Genomic DNA, 16053 nt, shown 5'->3' with positions numbered 1-16053 from the left:
CGGAGCATAGAGACAAAGGCCGCTTTGTGCCTGATAGATCCTGCTGTCATGGTGAAAGAAAATCGAGAGAAAATCAAAATCTGTGGAAAGAAAAGTGATAAAACATGCAGACAGAAAAGGAAACACAAAAACAAAACAAACAGAAAAATAACAAAAAAATAAAAATAAAAAAAATGAGCGTGGTTTATTTCTAAGCCAATCAAACTGCAGCTCTCATTTTTGGGGTGTCTGATATGCAACAAGGAACCAGTTATGGTCTCTATGGACTGTCTTGGATTTTAAAGTTCGGTTGCTGGAAACTTTTGCCTCCATACATTGCCTAATTTTTAACACACCAATAGTATTAAAACAATTCTACTTCAGATCGATGGATGGGTTGGTTGAATCCCACACCACCATTAGGGTACTTTAGGAGAGCCATCTATGCACTTGGGTTCCAAGTTCTACCCCCTGATAAGGCCATTGGATGGAGATAGGTTCCTAGCTCTACCCCCTGATAAGGCCATGGGATGGAGATAGGTTCCTAGCTCTACCCCTTGATAAGGCCATGGGATGGAGATAGGTTCCTAGCTCTGCCCCCTGATAAGGCCATGGGATGGAGATAGGTTCCTAGCTCTACCCCCTGATAAGGCCATGGGATGGAGATAGGTTCCTAGCTCTACCCCCTGATAAGGCCATGGGATGGAGATAGGTTCCAAGCTCTGCCCCCTGATAAGGCCATGGGATGGAGGTAGGTTCCTGGCTCTACCCCCTGATAAGGCCATGGGATGGAGATAGGTTCCTAGCTCTACCCTCTGATAAGGCCATGGGATGGAGATAGGTTCCTAGCTCTACCCTCTGATAAGGCCATGGGATGGAGATAGGTTCCTAGCTCTACCCCCTGATAAGGCCATGGGATGGAGATAGGTTCCTAGCTCTACCCCCTGATAAGGCCATGGGATGGATATAGGTTCCTAGCTCTACCCTCTGATAAGGCCATGGGATGGAGATAGGTTCCTAGCTCTACCCCCTGATAAGGCCATGGGATGGAGATAGGTTCCTAGCTCTACCCTCTGATAAGGCCATGGGATGGAGATAGGTTCCTAGCTCTACCCTCTGATAAGGCCATGGGATGGAGATAGGTTCCTAGCTCTACCCTCTGATAAGGCCATGGGATGGAGATAGGTTCCTAGCTCTACCCTCTGATAAGGCCATGGGATGAAGATAGGTTCCAAGCTCTGCCGCCTGATAAGGCCATGGGATGGAGGTAGGTTCCTGGCTCTACCCCTTGATAAGGCCATGGGATGGAGATAGGTTCCTAGCTCTACCCCTTGATAAGGCCATGGGATAGAGATAGGTTCCTAGCTCTACCCTCTGATAAGGCCATGGGATGGAGATAGGTTCCTAGCTAGGATAAAAACCTTCCTTGTATAGGCATCCATAAAGCCTGAGATTGCCGCTGGGTGTTGTCATCTTGGATGTGATGTCACCTGCAGACTCTGAGCCATTATTCAAGTGACACACCATTCTCAACCAGGGTTCCGTGGAACTCAAGGGTTCCTCCAGAGCTTGCTAGGGGTTCCTTGATTTGTGGCTGATTGACCTCCCATTTGATGGTACCTTCATAATTCTGGTTCCAATATAACTTGACAGTCAGCAGCATGACACCAATGATCTTTATAGCTGTCCTTTAAGGTTCACCGTACACGCTACAATCTAAACGCTCACCTTTAGATTTACCAAAACGTAATAATATGGAGACCTACCCAATATATCCAATCAATCTGTATCCAACCAAGGAGAACCTTGCACTACATATTTTTCAGTAGGTCTAAAGGAGGCTTACATGTTGTAAGGTGTATGGTGAACCTAAGAGGGGGCATTCTAACCATCACTGTAAGGGGGGCATTCTTCCCGCTGATTACCAACATAAGAGACATTCCTCACACTGAACATCCATGTAAGGGGCAACTTTCCTCTCACCCTCAATAAAATGGTATAGCTCAAGGGAGAAGAAAGAGGTAATCTCTAATGCATGTAGTCCTACAATGGTAATAGGAGTGACAACCTCAGCCTGGACTCCAGCCGGACCACGACCAAACGCGTTTCGCCCCGTCCCTCTGAACTTAATCATGGGGATTAGGTTCTGAGGGGTGGGGCGAAACACATTGGGGGTGTGGCCTATTACAGCCAATCACAGTGGTCTGTGATCCGGAGGTCTGTTCCACTGTCCCCCACTTTAAAGAGGAGCTCTAGGCTCCTTCAGAAAAAAAATAAAGTCAGCAGCTACAAATACTGTAGCTGCTGACTTTTAAAGTGGATTTTCTCTCTCTCAGTCAACATGAACTATTTCTAATCCTTATGCTGCTGGCATTAGTAAATAGATAGAAAGGTATATCATATTTACTTGTTTTACACTTTTTTTTTGCATTTCTTCAGTTACTTCCTGTTTTCCATGCCTAGGCAAATGATGTCATACATCCCAGGAGTCTTCAGGAGGGGAGGGAGAGTTCTCAGCTCAGCCCATGCCTTAGAAGGAGTCCAGGAAGTAATTGCTACATGAATCATCTGCCCTTATTCAAGACAGCCATGGGCAGAAATGCCAGGGGGAGTTTTTCTAAATTATTTCTCAGCAAAAAAAAAGCATGGAGAAATGGATGGATGGGGGAGTTTGCTTTAAATACTAAAAATTAATGAAATAGAGTTTTTGGTTTGTGGTGCCCAGATGCAGTGCAGTTCCACTTTATTATTAGGACACTTACCTGTCCTGGAATCCAGTGGTGTCTTTACCCCATCTGATTTTTTAATTGGCTCTCGGGTGCTGCCGCCACCATTTCTTGTAAGGGAAACCAACAGTGAAGCCTTGCGGCTTCACAGCCGGCTCCCTACTGCGCATGTGCGAAGTGCGCTGCACTTTGTGAATGGCCCGGCAGCGGTGGAAGGCGAAGGGGCAGAACTTCCGGGTGACTTCGCCAAGGCAAAGTCATCTGGAAGTGGGAGCGGGGTACCAGTCAAAACCAGGTACCCGCTCCCCCCTGAAAGGTGTCTTTTGGGTGTAGCTCTTCTTAAAAGTGTAACTAAACCCTCCTTTAGTTTTCAGCCAAGGAAGCTGACACCGGCCATTGGATTTGACAGTTTAGCTGAGAGCACAAGCAAATGTGACAGTTACATTCCCGTCATGTGCAACTGTATAACTGTTATTAACAATCAGTAATTAGATGGTTCTTAAGGATAGGGCTGGGAAAACGGCTGTTGTTTCCTTAACAATGGATGAGTCATCAGCTGTCAGCGGGCTTTTTTTTTTTTGCTTTTTTTGGGCGTCGTGATTTGACGATGTATCTACATTGTGGGACATTGTTTTTTATTTTTAATATAGGAATTGTCAAAAAGTGTGTGCTTTTATTTCTTTTTGACGTTTTTTTGGAGAATGAGTAGGAGTACAATGTACCCCAAGCTCATCCACATAAGGGGGGGGGGGGCAGGATCTTGTTAAATGCAGCATCCAAATTCCAATAAGCCCCCTGCGGGTAGACCCCCCAAAACCACCACCCAGGGTTGTGGGGAAGAGGCCCTTGTCCTCATCAACATGGAGACAAGGTGCTTTAGATTGGGGGGCAGAGTCCCCCTCTGCCCCAAAGCACCCCCCCCATGTTGAGGACATGTGACCTGGTATAGTTCAGAGGGGCTTGTTCACCCCCCCTTTTCTGGCCCACCACACTGCATGCTCAAGTAAGGATCCAAAAACTATATAAACTATGTAGCGCCAAAGGATAAATACATTAAATATACAAAAATATCCTTTGGCCCTACATAGTTTATATAATTTTTTGATCGTTTCTGGTGTCAGGTGAATGCCCTTTTATGTTGGCAACCATTGGTCCCCATATCTGGCTATCTAGCTATTATTGGGGTACTAGTTTTTTCCGCCTGTATTGGTTAGCGCTGATTAATTACTCTTTATCAAATATTAATGCTCAAGTAAGGGTTTGGTATGAATTTTGGGGGGGACGCAACACAGTTTTTTTTTACATTTTGTCATTGGGTTCCCCTTAAAATTTATACCAGACTCAAAGGGCCTGGTACGGATTGGAGGGGCCCCCCACCCCCCCCACGCTGCTTTTTTCAAATTTTTTTGCAATGCTGGCAATGTTTTTTTTTTTCTCATTCAGCTGTCAGCAGGGGAACCCGCTGACAGCTGACGACTCATCCGTTGTTAAGGACGCGACAGGCATCCTCCTGGCCTTCTCCTTAACAACAAGCTAATCACTGGTTGTTAAGGACGCAAGCGGCCTCCGCATGAAGAAAAATAGAAAAATAAAACTCTGCTAAGTGCTGGACACCAACGTTTAGCAGAGTTTAGTAGTGTTTAGGAGCTCTCAGTGTTTTTTATGCCAAAATGCTGCTGCTCCAGAACGCACTGGCCCTTGGTTGTTTTTTTTTTTTTTTTACAGTTTCTAAATGCCAGTGCCACTAAAAGCTCCTAAAAGCCTATGTGTGCATGGACATTTAGAAAAAGGGGAGACGTTTTTAGGCTGTAAAAATGCCTGACGCTGCTAAAAGTGGCAGTAAAAATGCCCTGTGTGCACGAGGCCTAAGGCTTACACTCTATAGGACACTAACACACTACGCAGGAACAAGATCTTTGCAAATGTACAGAATCCTATTGAATGATTTATAGCAGGCATGTCCAACCTGCGGCCCGGGGGCCGCATGTGGCCCGGAACCGCAGGCAATGCGGCCCACTGCCCAATGACAATTTTTTTATTTTTTATTTATTTGCTGGGGAGGAAGGAAGTCGGGTCGTGGGCAATGTTCCCTCTAATTTTTTACTGAGCTGAGCAAATAAAAAAATTTCTGAGCGCAAACCTTTAGATTGAGCAATGGGGGGGGGGGGGGGGGACGTCAATGCAGAGTGACCAGCTTGCCCCAATCAACTGCAGAGTGCCACAGCAATGCCCCCAATAAACTGCAGAGTGCCACAGCAATGCCCCCAATAAACTGCAGAGTGCCACAGCAATGCCCCCAATAAATTGCAGAGTGTCACAGCAATGCCCCCAATACATTGCAGAGTGTCACAGCAATGCCCCCAATACATTGCAGAGTGTCACAGCAATGCCCCCAATACATTGCAGAGTGCCACAGCAATGCCCCCAATACATTGCAGAGTGCCACAGCAATGCCCCCAATAAACTGCAGAGTGCCACAGCAATGCCCCCAATACATTGCAGAGTGCCACAGCAATGCCCCCAATACATTGCAGAGTGCCACAGCAATGCCCCCAATACATTGCAGAGTGCCACAGCAATGCCCCCAATACATTGCAGAGTGCCACAGCATTGCCCCCAATAAACTGCAGAGTGCCACAGCAATGCCCCCAATAAACTGCAGAGTGCCACAGCATTGCCCCCAATAAACTGCAGAGTGCCACAGCATTGCCCCCAATAAACTGCAGAGTGCCACAGCATTGCCCCCAATAAACTGCAGAGTGCCACAGCATTGCCCCCAATAAACTGCAGAGTGCCACAGCATTGCCCCCAATAAACTGCAGAGTGCCACAGCATTGCCCCCAATAAACTGCAGAGTGCCACAGCATTGCCCCCAATAAACTGCAGAGTGCCACAGCATTGCCCCCAATAAACTGCAGAGTGCCACAGCATTGCCCCCAATAAACTGCAGAGTGCCACAGCATTGCCCCCAATAAAATGCAGAGTGCCACAGCAATGCCCCCAATAAAATGCAGAGTGCCACAGCAATGCCCCCAATAAAATGCAGAGTGCCACAGCAATGCCCCCAATAAATTGCAGAGTGCCACAGCATTGCCCCCAATAAATTGCAGAGTGCCACAGCATTGCCCCCAATAAATTGCAGAGTGCCACAGCAATGCCCCCAATAAATTGCAGAGTGCCACAGCAATGCCCCCAATAAACTGCAGAGTGCCACAGCATTGCCCCCAATAAACTGCAGAGTGCCACAGCATTGCCCCCAATAAACTGCAGAGTGCCACAGCATTGCCCCCAATAAACTGCAGAGTGCCACAGCATTGCCCCCAATAAACTGCAGAGTGCCACAGCATTGCCCCCAATAAAATGCAGAGTGCCACAGCATTGCCCCCAATAAAATGCAGAGTGCCACAGCATTGCCCCCAATAAAATGCAGAGTGCCACAGCATTGCCCCCAATAAAATGCAGAGTGCCACAGCAATGCCCCCAATAAAATGCAGAGTGCCACAGCAATGCCCCCAATAAAATGCAGAGTGCCACAGCAATGCCCCCAATAAAATGCAGAGTGCCACAGCAATGCCCCCAATAAAATGCAGAGTGCCACAGCAATGCCCCCAATAAAATGCAGAGTGCCACAGCAATGCCCCCAATAAAATGCAGAGTGCCACAGCAATGCCCCCAATAAAATGCAGAGTGCCACAGCAATGCCCCCAATAAAATGCAGAGTGCCACAGCAATGCCCCCAATAAAATGCAGAGTGCCACAGCAATGCCCCCAATAAACTGCAGAGTGCCACAGCAATGCCCCCCCGCGACCCCGTGCACTTACCTCACGGACGGTCACGGCACTCTGTCTTCAGTCCCCGGCTTCCAGCTTCCCGCGTCTCCATCCTCCCGAGTCCCGGCGCCTCCTCCTCGGCCAATGGCATGAAGTTGGCCTTTCGGCCAATCAGGAAGCGGGAGGACCCGCTCCCTGATTGGCCAGGAGGAGGATCCGTATGACAATAGCGAATTTTCATTCGCTATTGTCACACGATGGGCGTGCTCTCGGGGTGCACGCTCTGCTCCCTGGCCGCTCCGTCTGCGGCTGCGCCGTCTAACTAGGTGCTTGCGCGGGACGTAATTTCCACTGCGCGACCGCGCACGCGCGCACCTTAAAGGGAACACTGGTCGTGGGCACGGCCATGGCGGCTTCCAACTAACTGTAGGCAGAGGCTGCCTTGGAGGGGATCATCCACTAGTTGTGTTAAATAAGTGCTGGGGGGGGGCACGGCAGCTCGGGAAGGGTGCAGCGGCGTTTTATTACTTATATACCTTAACTATAGTATATATTTTATATGCGGCCCGAGAACATTTCTCTACACTCAATGTGGCCCAAAGAAGCCAAAAGGTTGGACACCGATGATTTATAGTGAAAGTTATAATTAAAATAAAGTGAAGGTTTTATTTAAACAACTTCAAGTGGGGAAAAAAAATAAAAATGAATTTGGATCTTTAAAAAAAATAAATAAAAAAATCATGAACGTCCATTGCGCCAAAGTGAGGGGGGTGCGAAAGAGAGAGAGAGAGAGTGGCGGAGAGAGGCGGAGAGTGAGCGAGAAAGAAAGGCAGAGAATAACCGCACTCACATTGATTCCATCCCAGGAAAAGTCTGTTCGGGTCTGAGAGAGAGGGGAGAACAGTCAGATGAGAGGTGACAACACAAGCCGGACACAAACACAGCAGGACACCGATACATAAACATGGAGTCACATAAAGTATCGCCATATTAAAACATAGAGATCCACATAACGAGGAGAGAAAAAACAATGTACAAACATATGTATCCTTTTATATCCCGATCATCAGTACACATCATATTTATAACCTCCTGGGAAAAATGATAATAAATCAGGGCACGTTATAATTCTATTTGGCTCCCAGCTAAGTTGTCTCTGGAATCAGGTGCATGTTGTCTCTTGATAATTTGGCTCTGTCGCGCACAAAGAGTTTTTATTGCTGGCGAATTTCTAAACTGAAAAAGTGAAAAGGGTGTCACGGGTGTCACTGGCAGAGCAATATATGCTTTCGTTTTATATCTCACATCTGTATTCAAACTAAATTTTGGGGTGCCTCATCTCCCCATTGCCTTTTAGCTATCACTTACCAATAAAACACAAAATCTAGCCCTTTACCTATTCAGGGCTATTGATAATTTTCTTTTTTGTCAGGGATGTGGGGGGGGGGGGTCAACCAGTACAGATTTAGTCCCGGTACAGATCTCACTCCCACATTATAGACTTCCCCCAGTGCAGACCTCTCCTCCAGTACAGATTCTGCCCACCCAGTATAGATTTCCCGCAGTGCAGAGATTCCCCCAGTACAGCCCCCCCTCGCAGTGCAGATATCTCCCCCAGCACAGATTCTGCCCGCCCAGTATAGATTTCCCAAAGTGCAGAGATCCGCCCAGTACAGCCCCTCCCTCCCCCAGTGCAGATCTCTCCTACAGTACAGATTCTGCCCACCCAGTGTAGATTTCCTGCAGTGCAGAGATTCCCCCAGTACAGCCCCCCCCCCGTGCAGATATCTCCCCCAGCACAGATTCTGCCCGCCCAGTATAGATTTCCCGCAGTGCAGAAATTCCCCCCAGTACAGCTCCTCCTCCCTCCCCCCCAGTCCAGATATCTCCCCCAGCACAGATTCTGCCCGCCCAGTATAGATTTCCCGCAGTGCAGAGATTCCCCCCAGTACAGCACCTCCTATCTCCCCCCCAGTCCAGATATCTCCCCCAGCACAGATTCTGCCCGCCCAGTATAGATTTCCCGCAGTGCAGAGATTCCCCCCAGTACAGCACCTCCTATCTCCCCCCCAGTCCAGATATCTCCCCCAGCACAGATTCTGCCCGCCCAGTATAGATTTCCCACAGTGCAGAGATTCCCCCCAGTACAGCCCCTCCCTCCCCCCAGTGCAGATATCTCCCCCAGCACACATTCTGCCTGCCCAGTATAGATTTCCCACAGTGCAGAGATTCTCTCTGTACAGCCCCCTCCCTCCCCCCAGTGCAGATCTCTCCCCCAGTATAGATTCTGCCCACCCAGCAGGGCCTGGACAAGGGGTGGCTGCCCTGGGCACTGCAAGGGAATTTGTGTTGGGAGGGGGAATTTGGGGGATAGCAGGGGGTAAGAATTGTTCTAAAAGGGGAAATTTGGGGGTGTGTATTTGGAGTGGTGATTTAGGGAGATTTGTGTTGAGAGGAGGGGGGGTGGGGGAAGAGGATTTGTGCCTAAGGGGGGAATTGGGCAGCTTGAGCTAAAAGATGATATGGTAGAGGGGGGGAGGGGATTTTGTTTTGGGGGGGGGGGTTGTTGTGCTAGTAGAGATTATTGTGGGTATTTGTGCTTGGAGGGGGAAATTTGAGGGGGGGGGGTTGTGCTAAGAGAGGGAATTGGGGGGGGGGGTGCTAGTAGTGGGGATTTGGAATGTGTGTAGGGGTGGGGGGGAGAATGTGTACTCAGAGGAGAAATTTGAGAAGTAGAGTATTTGTGCTAGGAGGGGTGTGGGGGGGGAAGGGGGCATTTGTGTTGGGGGGATATGGGGGATGGAGTGGCAAAGACTTGTTCTGGAAGGGAGGATTTCAACAGGGGGCAGATTTGTACTGGGAGGAGGGGGGATTAATGCTTAGGGGGTAAGCAAGCAGATTGGTGCTCAATTTTTTTTTTTTTGGGGGGGGGGATTTTGCTGACACTACATCCTGGGAGGGGAGTGGGGGCGAAGTTTGGCATGTTTGCTCTAGGCTCTGCATGACCCTGTCTGGACACTGCTGCCCAGTATAGATTCCCCCCAGTGCAGAGACCTCCCCGGTACAGCCCCCTACCCCCAGTACAGATCTCTCCCACCAGTAGTGCAACTCCTCTCAGTACAGATCTCCTCCCCCCAGTTCAGCTCTCCCCTCTTTAATAGTTCCACTTACCAGACCAGGTATTTCAGAGTAAGGGGGTGTCCTCCTTTGCCTGTGTCATGTGACCAGAGCCGAGGAGGACCTATTGAGAGCCTCCCTTCCTCTGAGTTGCTGCAGCCTCTCTCTGAGTTCTGACAGGTGGCAGGAGCGGCAGTGCAGACTGTCAGCAGTAGCTGAGACAATGCAGACACTCTGTGAGGATTTTGATCCCCCTATTCCCCCCTTATCTACATCCCTTCACCTATGGCCGGCTGTCAGATAACCCAAACAGTGCCTGCTTGGATGCACAATTTTCCACCTAGAGAGTCAACAAAAGTCAATTGAAATATAAATTAATGTCAGTGTCAAAGCTGGGTGTTGTCAACAGGGCCATGGAAACAGATCGGTAAAATCAATGCATGTATGGCCAGCTTTATTTACTACCCTTGATGATCTATTTACACTATTGCATTGCACTATATGTGACAAAGTATGCTATGCGTTGTGGTGCTATTCATTTTCAACTGGGGCAGGGGGGGCAATTGCCCCCTGGGCCGCTCTGATGCCCTGTAAAGAGACTGCACCACTTCTGCCACAGACATACCTAAAGGATTCCCGGTGAAGAGAAGTAAAAAGTCCCTGCCGCTGACCTACTGAGTGTGGGTTGAAGACAAGGACAAAGCGCAGGCCTCCCCCCCAGCGGGTGTAAACTGTGTCTGAGCAGAGGCCAGTTCCATGCTCCCCTGGAGACTCTTCTGCCCCGGCCAGCCCCAACCGAGCTGTCCCAGCCCCCCCCCCCCAACCTCCTCCCGCTGGCCAGGTTCAGCCAAGTAGTAGAGAGTATCTGGAGCAGGGCTTCAGCTTGGAGTGGGGGTCAGGTGGGGGATTGGGTGAGTGGGAGGTGGGGGGGTTAGGGAGAGTGGGAGGGGGCCGAGTCACTGCACCATGGGCCTCTGGTTTATACTTGCCCCCTGGGCCGAAGGTTGGCAGTCTGCCCCTGTGCACATACATTGCAGTGAGCCGCAACGTGTGGCAAAGCACCATAGTAGTGCACTTGGTTAAAATTTTTGTGTTGGGCTTCCTTTACGCAGCACTCGCTAGCACATGACATAATGTACAAAAACCCACCCGCAGTAATGTACCGCACAAATGCACCCTTAAAGAGACCCTGTTGCTAGACCAGATTTTATGCATGATATTGACCTGTAAAAGCCTCCCCTGTGACTGCAGCTGGGCACTGTTATCTTGCATGGGACATCAGCAGATTCAGAGCTTCACTCAGTTGACACTACAGTAATATGTGGGGAGTTAAGCATAGGAGCTGGGCCAGCACAGACAGTAATCATTCCCTCCCAGAATAGAAAAGGGCTATGACGTGCAAGGAAGAAGGGGGCTGTGCTAGGGAACTGACCCTTACTGAAGTTATAAAACTTGCTAGAACATTCAAAAGTACATTTCAAGTAGAACAGAAACTATTTATGGAAGAATATTGCAAGTAAGCATTTTAAATAATAGATTTTTCTGTGTTTTTACCTTTTTTTTTTTTTAAAGTTGTTTAACCTAATTCTTAAAATGTCACCTATAAAAGCATGTGAATTGAATTTGAATTGAATAAAAAAAACCCCATGCAAAGCACAAATCAGTTTTGGATATGCCAACTTGCACCTGTTTCAAGACAGCACTTAGCCGAGAGCAAAATGAATGTGCAGCTAACATATATATAAAATTTTATATATATCTATATATATTTATGTATTTATTTATATATCTATATATATATATATATATATATATATATATACTTATTTATATATATATATATATATATATAAAATGTTTATATATACATACATATATATATATATATATATATATAAATAAATAAAAATATATATATATATATATATATATATATATATATATATATATATATTTATTTATATATATATATATATATATATATTTATTTATATATATATATATATATATATATATATTTATTCATACATATATATATATATATATTTATTCATACATATATATATATATATATATATATATATTCATTTATATATATATATATATATATATATATAGATATATAAATAAATAAATAAAAAATATATATATATATATATATATATATATATATATATATATATATATATATATATATATATTATATACTTGATCCCTCTAACACTTTTTTTTAGCACTGCATTATTCAGTGCTAGTGAAGACATTAAGTTCTTTGAAATGAAATAAGATCTATAAATTGTTTTTTTTTTGTTCTAATTTATGTCCCACTGCAATAAAGCGATTTGCAAATGATTGTTATTATCTCCTCTGCCGTCCCTCTGTGGAAAATGAAACATTGTTCCAAGTTGTTTCTAGCCTTGCTGGCGGGCGGCCACGAGCTGTTTGTTTTCCAGCGATGAAGCGTCAGGCTTTGTGCAGATAAAATGGAGGACAGGATAAAATAAAACGTGCCTTGCCTTTAGCAGCCATAGAAGGGTTGTCTTTGTTTCCTGGGTTTCCATTAAGGGCCCGTTTACATGATTGGGTTTTGGTAACATACACATTACCCCCAACGTGTGGCAATGGACATTACATGAGCTGTGGTGCTATACATTTTGGGTAGCACCCCAATGTACTAAGGCAGGGGTCTCCAAACTCCATCCCAATCAGAGTTCCTATCAGAGTCCCGTCTGACTTTAGGGTCCCCATCAGAATCCTTCCTTAAATTAGAGTCCAGCATACATAAGGGTCCCCAGCAGAGCCCCCCCTTCCTTTAGAATCTGTCTTGGGAGTCCCCCCTTTCATCAAGGTCCCTATATCAGAGTGCCCCCTTCCATCAGGGTCCTCATTATTATCCCCTCTTATCTCAAGGTCCCTATCAGATTCCCCCTTACATTAGTATCCCCATCAGAGGCCTCCTTACATCACAGTCTACCTTAGGAGAAGTTCCATCCTTCATAGAGGGTCTCCATCAAAGTCTGCCCTTCCATCAGGGTTCCTATCAGAGTGCCCCCTTCCATCAGGGTCCCCATTAGTATCCCCTCTTATCTCAAGGTTCCTATCAGATTCCCCCTTACATTAGGATCCCCATCATGAGTCTCCTTTCATCAGAGTCTACCTTAGAAGGAGAAGTTCCATCTTTTTTTTAGGGTGCTCATCAGAGTCAGACATTTCATCAGGGTCCCTATTAGAGTGCCCCCTTATATCAGGGTCCCCATTAGTGTTCCTCCTTACATCAAGGTCCCTATCAGATTCCCCCTTACGTTAGTATCCCCATCAGAGGCCTCCTTACATCAGAGTCTACCTTAGGAGAAGTTCCATCCTTCATAGAGGGTCCCCATCAAAGTCTGCCCTTCCATTAGGGTCCCTATCAGAGTGCCCCCTTCCATCAGGGTCCTCATTAGTATCCCCTCTTATCTCAAGGTTCCTATCAGATTTCCCCTTACATTAGGATCCCCATCATGAGTCTCCTTACATCAGAGTCTACCTTAGAAGGAGAAGTTCCATCCTTCATCAGAGTCAGCCATTTCATCAGGGTCCCTATTAGAGTGCCCCCTTATAAGAGGTCCCCATTAGTGTTCCCCCTTACATCAAGGTCCCTATCAGATTCCCCCTTACACTAGTATCCCCATCAGAGGCCTCCTTACATCAGTCTACCTTAGGATAAGTTATATCCTTCATTCAGGGTCCCCATCAAAGTTCACCCTTCCATCATAGTTCCTATTGGTGTGACCCCTTCCATCAGGGTACCCATTAGAGTCCCCCCTTACATCAATGGCCCTATCAGATTTCCCTTTACATTATGATTCCTATCAGAAGCCACCTTACATCAGACTCTACCTTAGGAGGAGAAGTCCCATCCTTCACATCAGAGTGCCCCCTTCCATCAGGGTCCCCATTAGTGTCCCCTCTTACATCACGGTCTCTATCAGATTCTCTCTTACTTTAGGGTCTCCGTATATCAGAGTCTACTCTAGGAGTACCATTCTTCATTAAGGTTTTCCATCAGAGTCCACCCTTCCATCAGGGTCCTTATCAGAGTGCCCCCTTACATCAGGGTCCCCAGAGTCCCCCTTACATCAAAGTCCTTATCAGAGTGCCCCCCTACATCAGGGTCCCCATTAGAGTCCCCCTTACATCAAGGCCCCCATCAGATTCTCCCTTATATTAGGATCCCCATCAGAGGTCTCCTTACTTCAGAGTCTACCTTAGGAGGAAAAGTTCCGTTCTTCATTTAGGGTCCCATCAGAATCCGCCCCTTCCATCAGTTCCCACCTACATCAGAATCAGAGACTATCGGTAGCATTGAGTATAGACCACTGACCCTAGCTGCAGGCCAGATAAAACCTTATAGTGGGCCAGATATGGCCATAGTTTAGAGACCCCTGCTTTAAGGCAACACGTGTTGCAGCACATTCCAGTGCATTGTGTTAGAAATGTTGGCACCCGTCCAATTTTTATTACATTTTGGTGCATTGGCCGTCCATCATTTCCAATGGGCTGCTTTAACACGAGTCATGTTCATTTATTTTACTGCACCATAAAAAATGTAAATGGGCCCTACAGCTTCCACCCATGACAAACTGATGTCTCTGGAAGTATTTGTCAGAGACCCCCCCACGCTGATCATTCTTGGGAGAATCCACTGAACAGGTCTAAAAGTTCTCGCTCAGTTGTTTCCTCCTATGTATGTTCCAACCTCCCGGCTCCATTCACATAGACATGTACGCTGGGGTGAGCTGATCATACACATATCAAAGTCCGACAGCTGGTTTCTGCCTACATGTCTGAACATGTCTGATCTTCTCTATAACCAGCTATGAGGATTTGAAGCCGAGCTGATCTATCAATTCAATGTGGACCTAACACCCCAGTGACAAGGTCTACTAATTCAAGGTGCCCCTTCTTCCTAAAAAACTGGATATATTTGACAAAAAAACCTTGGGGGGGGGGCGAGAATTCGATAATTTACAATCTTTCCCCACCTTTTGTCCATGGCACCCAGGTGAAGGTGATGTCATCCTGATTCCGGCCCGATCTCAGAGAATGTTGAGCAGCCCAAATCTTATGAGAAGATGATTTGTCACCTTGTTACTCGTGAGATTTGGGCTACTCAGCATTCTCAAGGGATCTTGTTGGAAGAAGGATGATGTCACATCATCATGATGTCGGCAAAAAGTGAGTGTATTATCTTTTTTCCCCACCAACAGGTACTTTTTTGCACTTTTATGCTGTGGTTAGAGAATTGGGGGGGGGGGGGAGGGGCAGTGGTGTATTTTGGTTTTGTGCTGCCCTAGGCAAGACTAAAATTGGGCTCCCCCTCCTATGTAAATTTTCCCCACTCCTTCCTTTTTAACGGATGTGACTCCCTCCAAAATTTAAGGACTACAAGTCCCAGCATGAACCCCTGAGATCTCATGAGGGGGGGGGGGGTGGGAGAGAGAGGGGATGGGTGAGGAAGGGAGGTGTGAGAGAGAGAGAGGGGGGGTGAGAGAGAATGGGGGGATGAGAGAGAGAGAGGGGGGGTGAGAGAGAGAGAGAGGGGGGGTGAGAGAGAGAGAGAGGGGGGTTGAGAGAGAGAGGGGGGTTGAGAGAGAGAGATAGAGGGGGGATGGGAGAGAGAGGGGGGGTGAGAGAGAGTGGGGGGATGAGAGAGAGAGGGGGGTGAAAGAGAGAGGGGGGATGAGAGAGAGAGGGGGGATGAGAGAGAGAGATAGAGGGGGGATGGGAAAGAGAGAGGGGGGATGAGAGAGAGAGAGAGAGGGGGATGAGAGAGAGGGGGGATGAGAGCGAGAGAGAGGGGGGATGGGAGAGAGAGAGAGCGAGGGGGGATGAGAGAGAGAGAGGGGGGATGAGAGAGAGAGAGAAGGGGGATGAGAGAGAGAGAGAGAGAAGGGGGATGAGAGAGAGAGAGAGAGAGGGAAAATGAGAGAGAGGGAAGAGGGGGTGTGAGAAAGAGAGGAGGAGGGGTGCGAAAGGCAGCTCTAGCAACCACTGGCCAAAAAGATTCTCAGGTGGAGGGGGGGGGGGACTTTTTTGCTGCCCCCCAGCAAAGTGCTGCCCTAGGCCTGGGCCTTGTTGGCCTAGGCCAAAATACAGCACGGGGGGGGGGGGGGGGGGCAGCACATTGAATAGGCTTGTCTAAAGTTCAAGGTCTGCTCTAAATGAATTAAACACATTCCAGGTGCATCAAAACAAAAGGTATGCAAATTCTTTCCATTCATTTCCTTTGGAAAGAATCCACAACCTCATTAGAAAAGCCGTCCCCTGCCCTGCAGAGAAGTAATTCTTGTCTCCTCTGGGAAGTAGTGGCTTCTCTAAGGCCCCTTTCACACTATCCGCCCGTTGGACGGAGTCCGTTTTTCTCAGCGGGGGATGGATCTGCCGATCCCCCGCTGAGCAGGAGGATGACAGCTGTGTC

The 16053-nt window shown here is 47.3% G+C and overlaps 1 protein-coding gene across 5 annotated transcripts in view; it reads right to left on the bottom strand.

Moving 5' to 3' along the window:
• Positions 1–16053, bottom strand: part of FAM131B (family with sequence similarity 131 member B) — a 153934-nt gene that overhangs the window by 19272 nt on the left and 118609 nt on the right. For 3 of the 5 annotated variants that reach the window (XR_014225709.1, XM_082267335.1, XM_082267337.1), the window contains one exon: positions 7327–7359. The exons of the other annotated variants lie outside the window; for them this stretch is intronic. Coding sequence is in view for 2 of the 3 variants with exons in the window: in XM_082267335.1 (XP_082123461.1) it covers positions 7327–7359 (33 nt within the window). In the remaining variant the exon portion in view is untranslated. The remainder of the gene's footprint in view (positions 1–7326; positions 7360–16053) is intronic. 5 annotated transcript variants of the gene reach the window in all.

The sequence above is a fragment of the Pelophylax lessonae genome (assembly GCF_965119305.1).
Source record: "Pelophylax lessonae genome assembly, chromosome: 9".
NCBI classification, from domain to species: domain Eukaryota; kingdom Metazoa; phylum Chordata; class Amphibia; order Anura; family Ranidae; genus Pelophylax; species Pelophylax lessonae.
The sequence above is the reverse complement of the archived record's forward strand: the minus strand, read 5'-3'. Positions and strand labels throughout refer to the sequence as shown.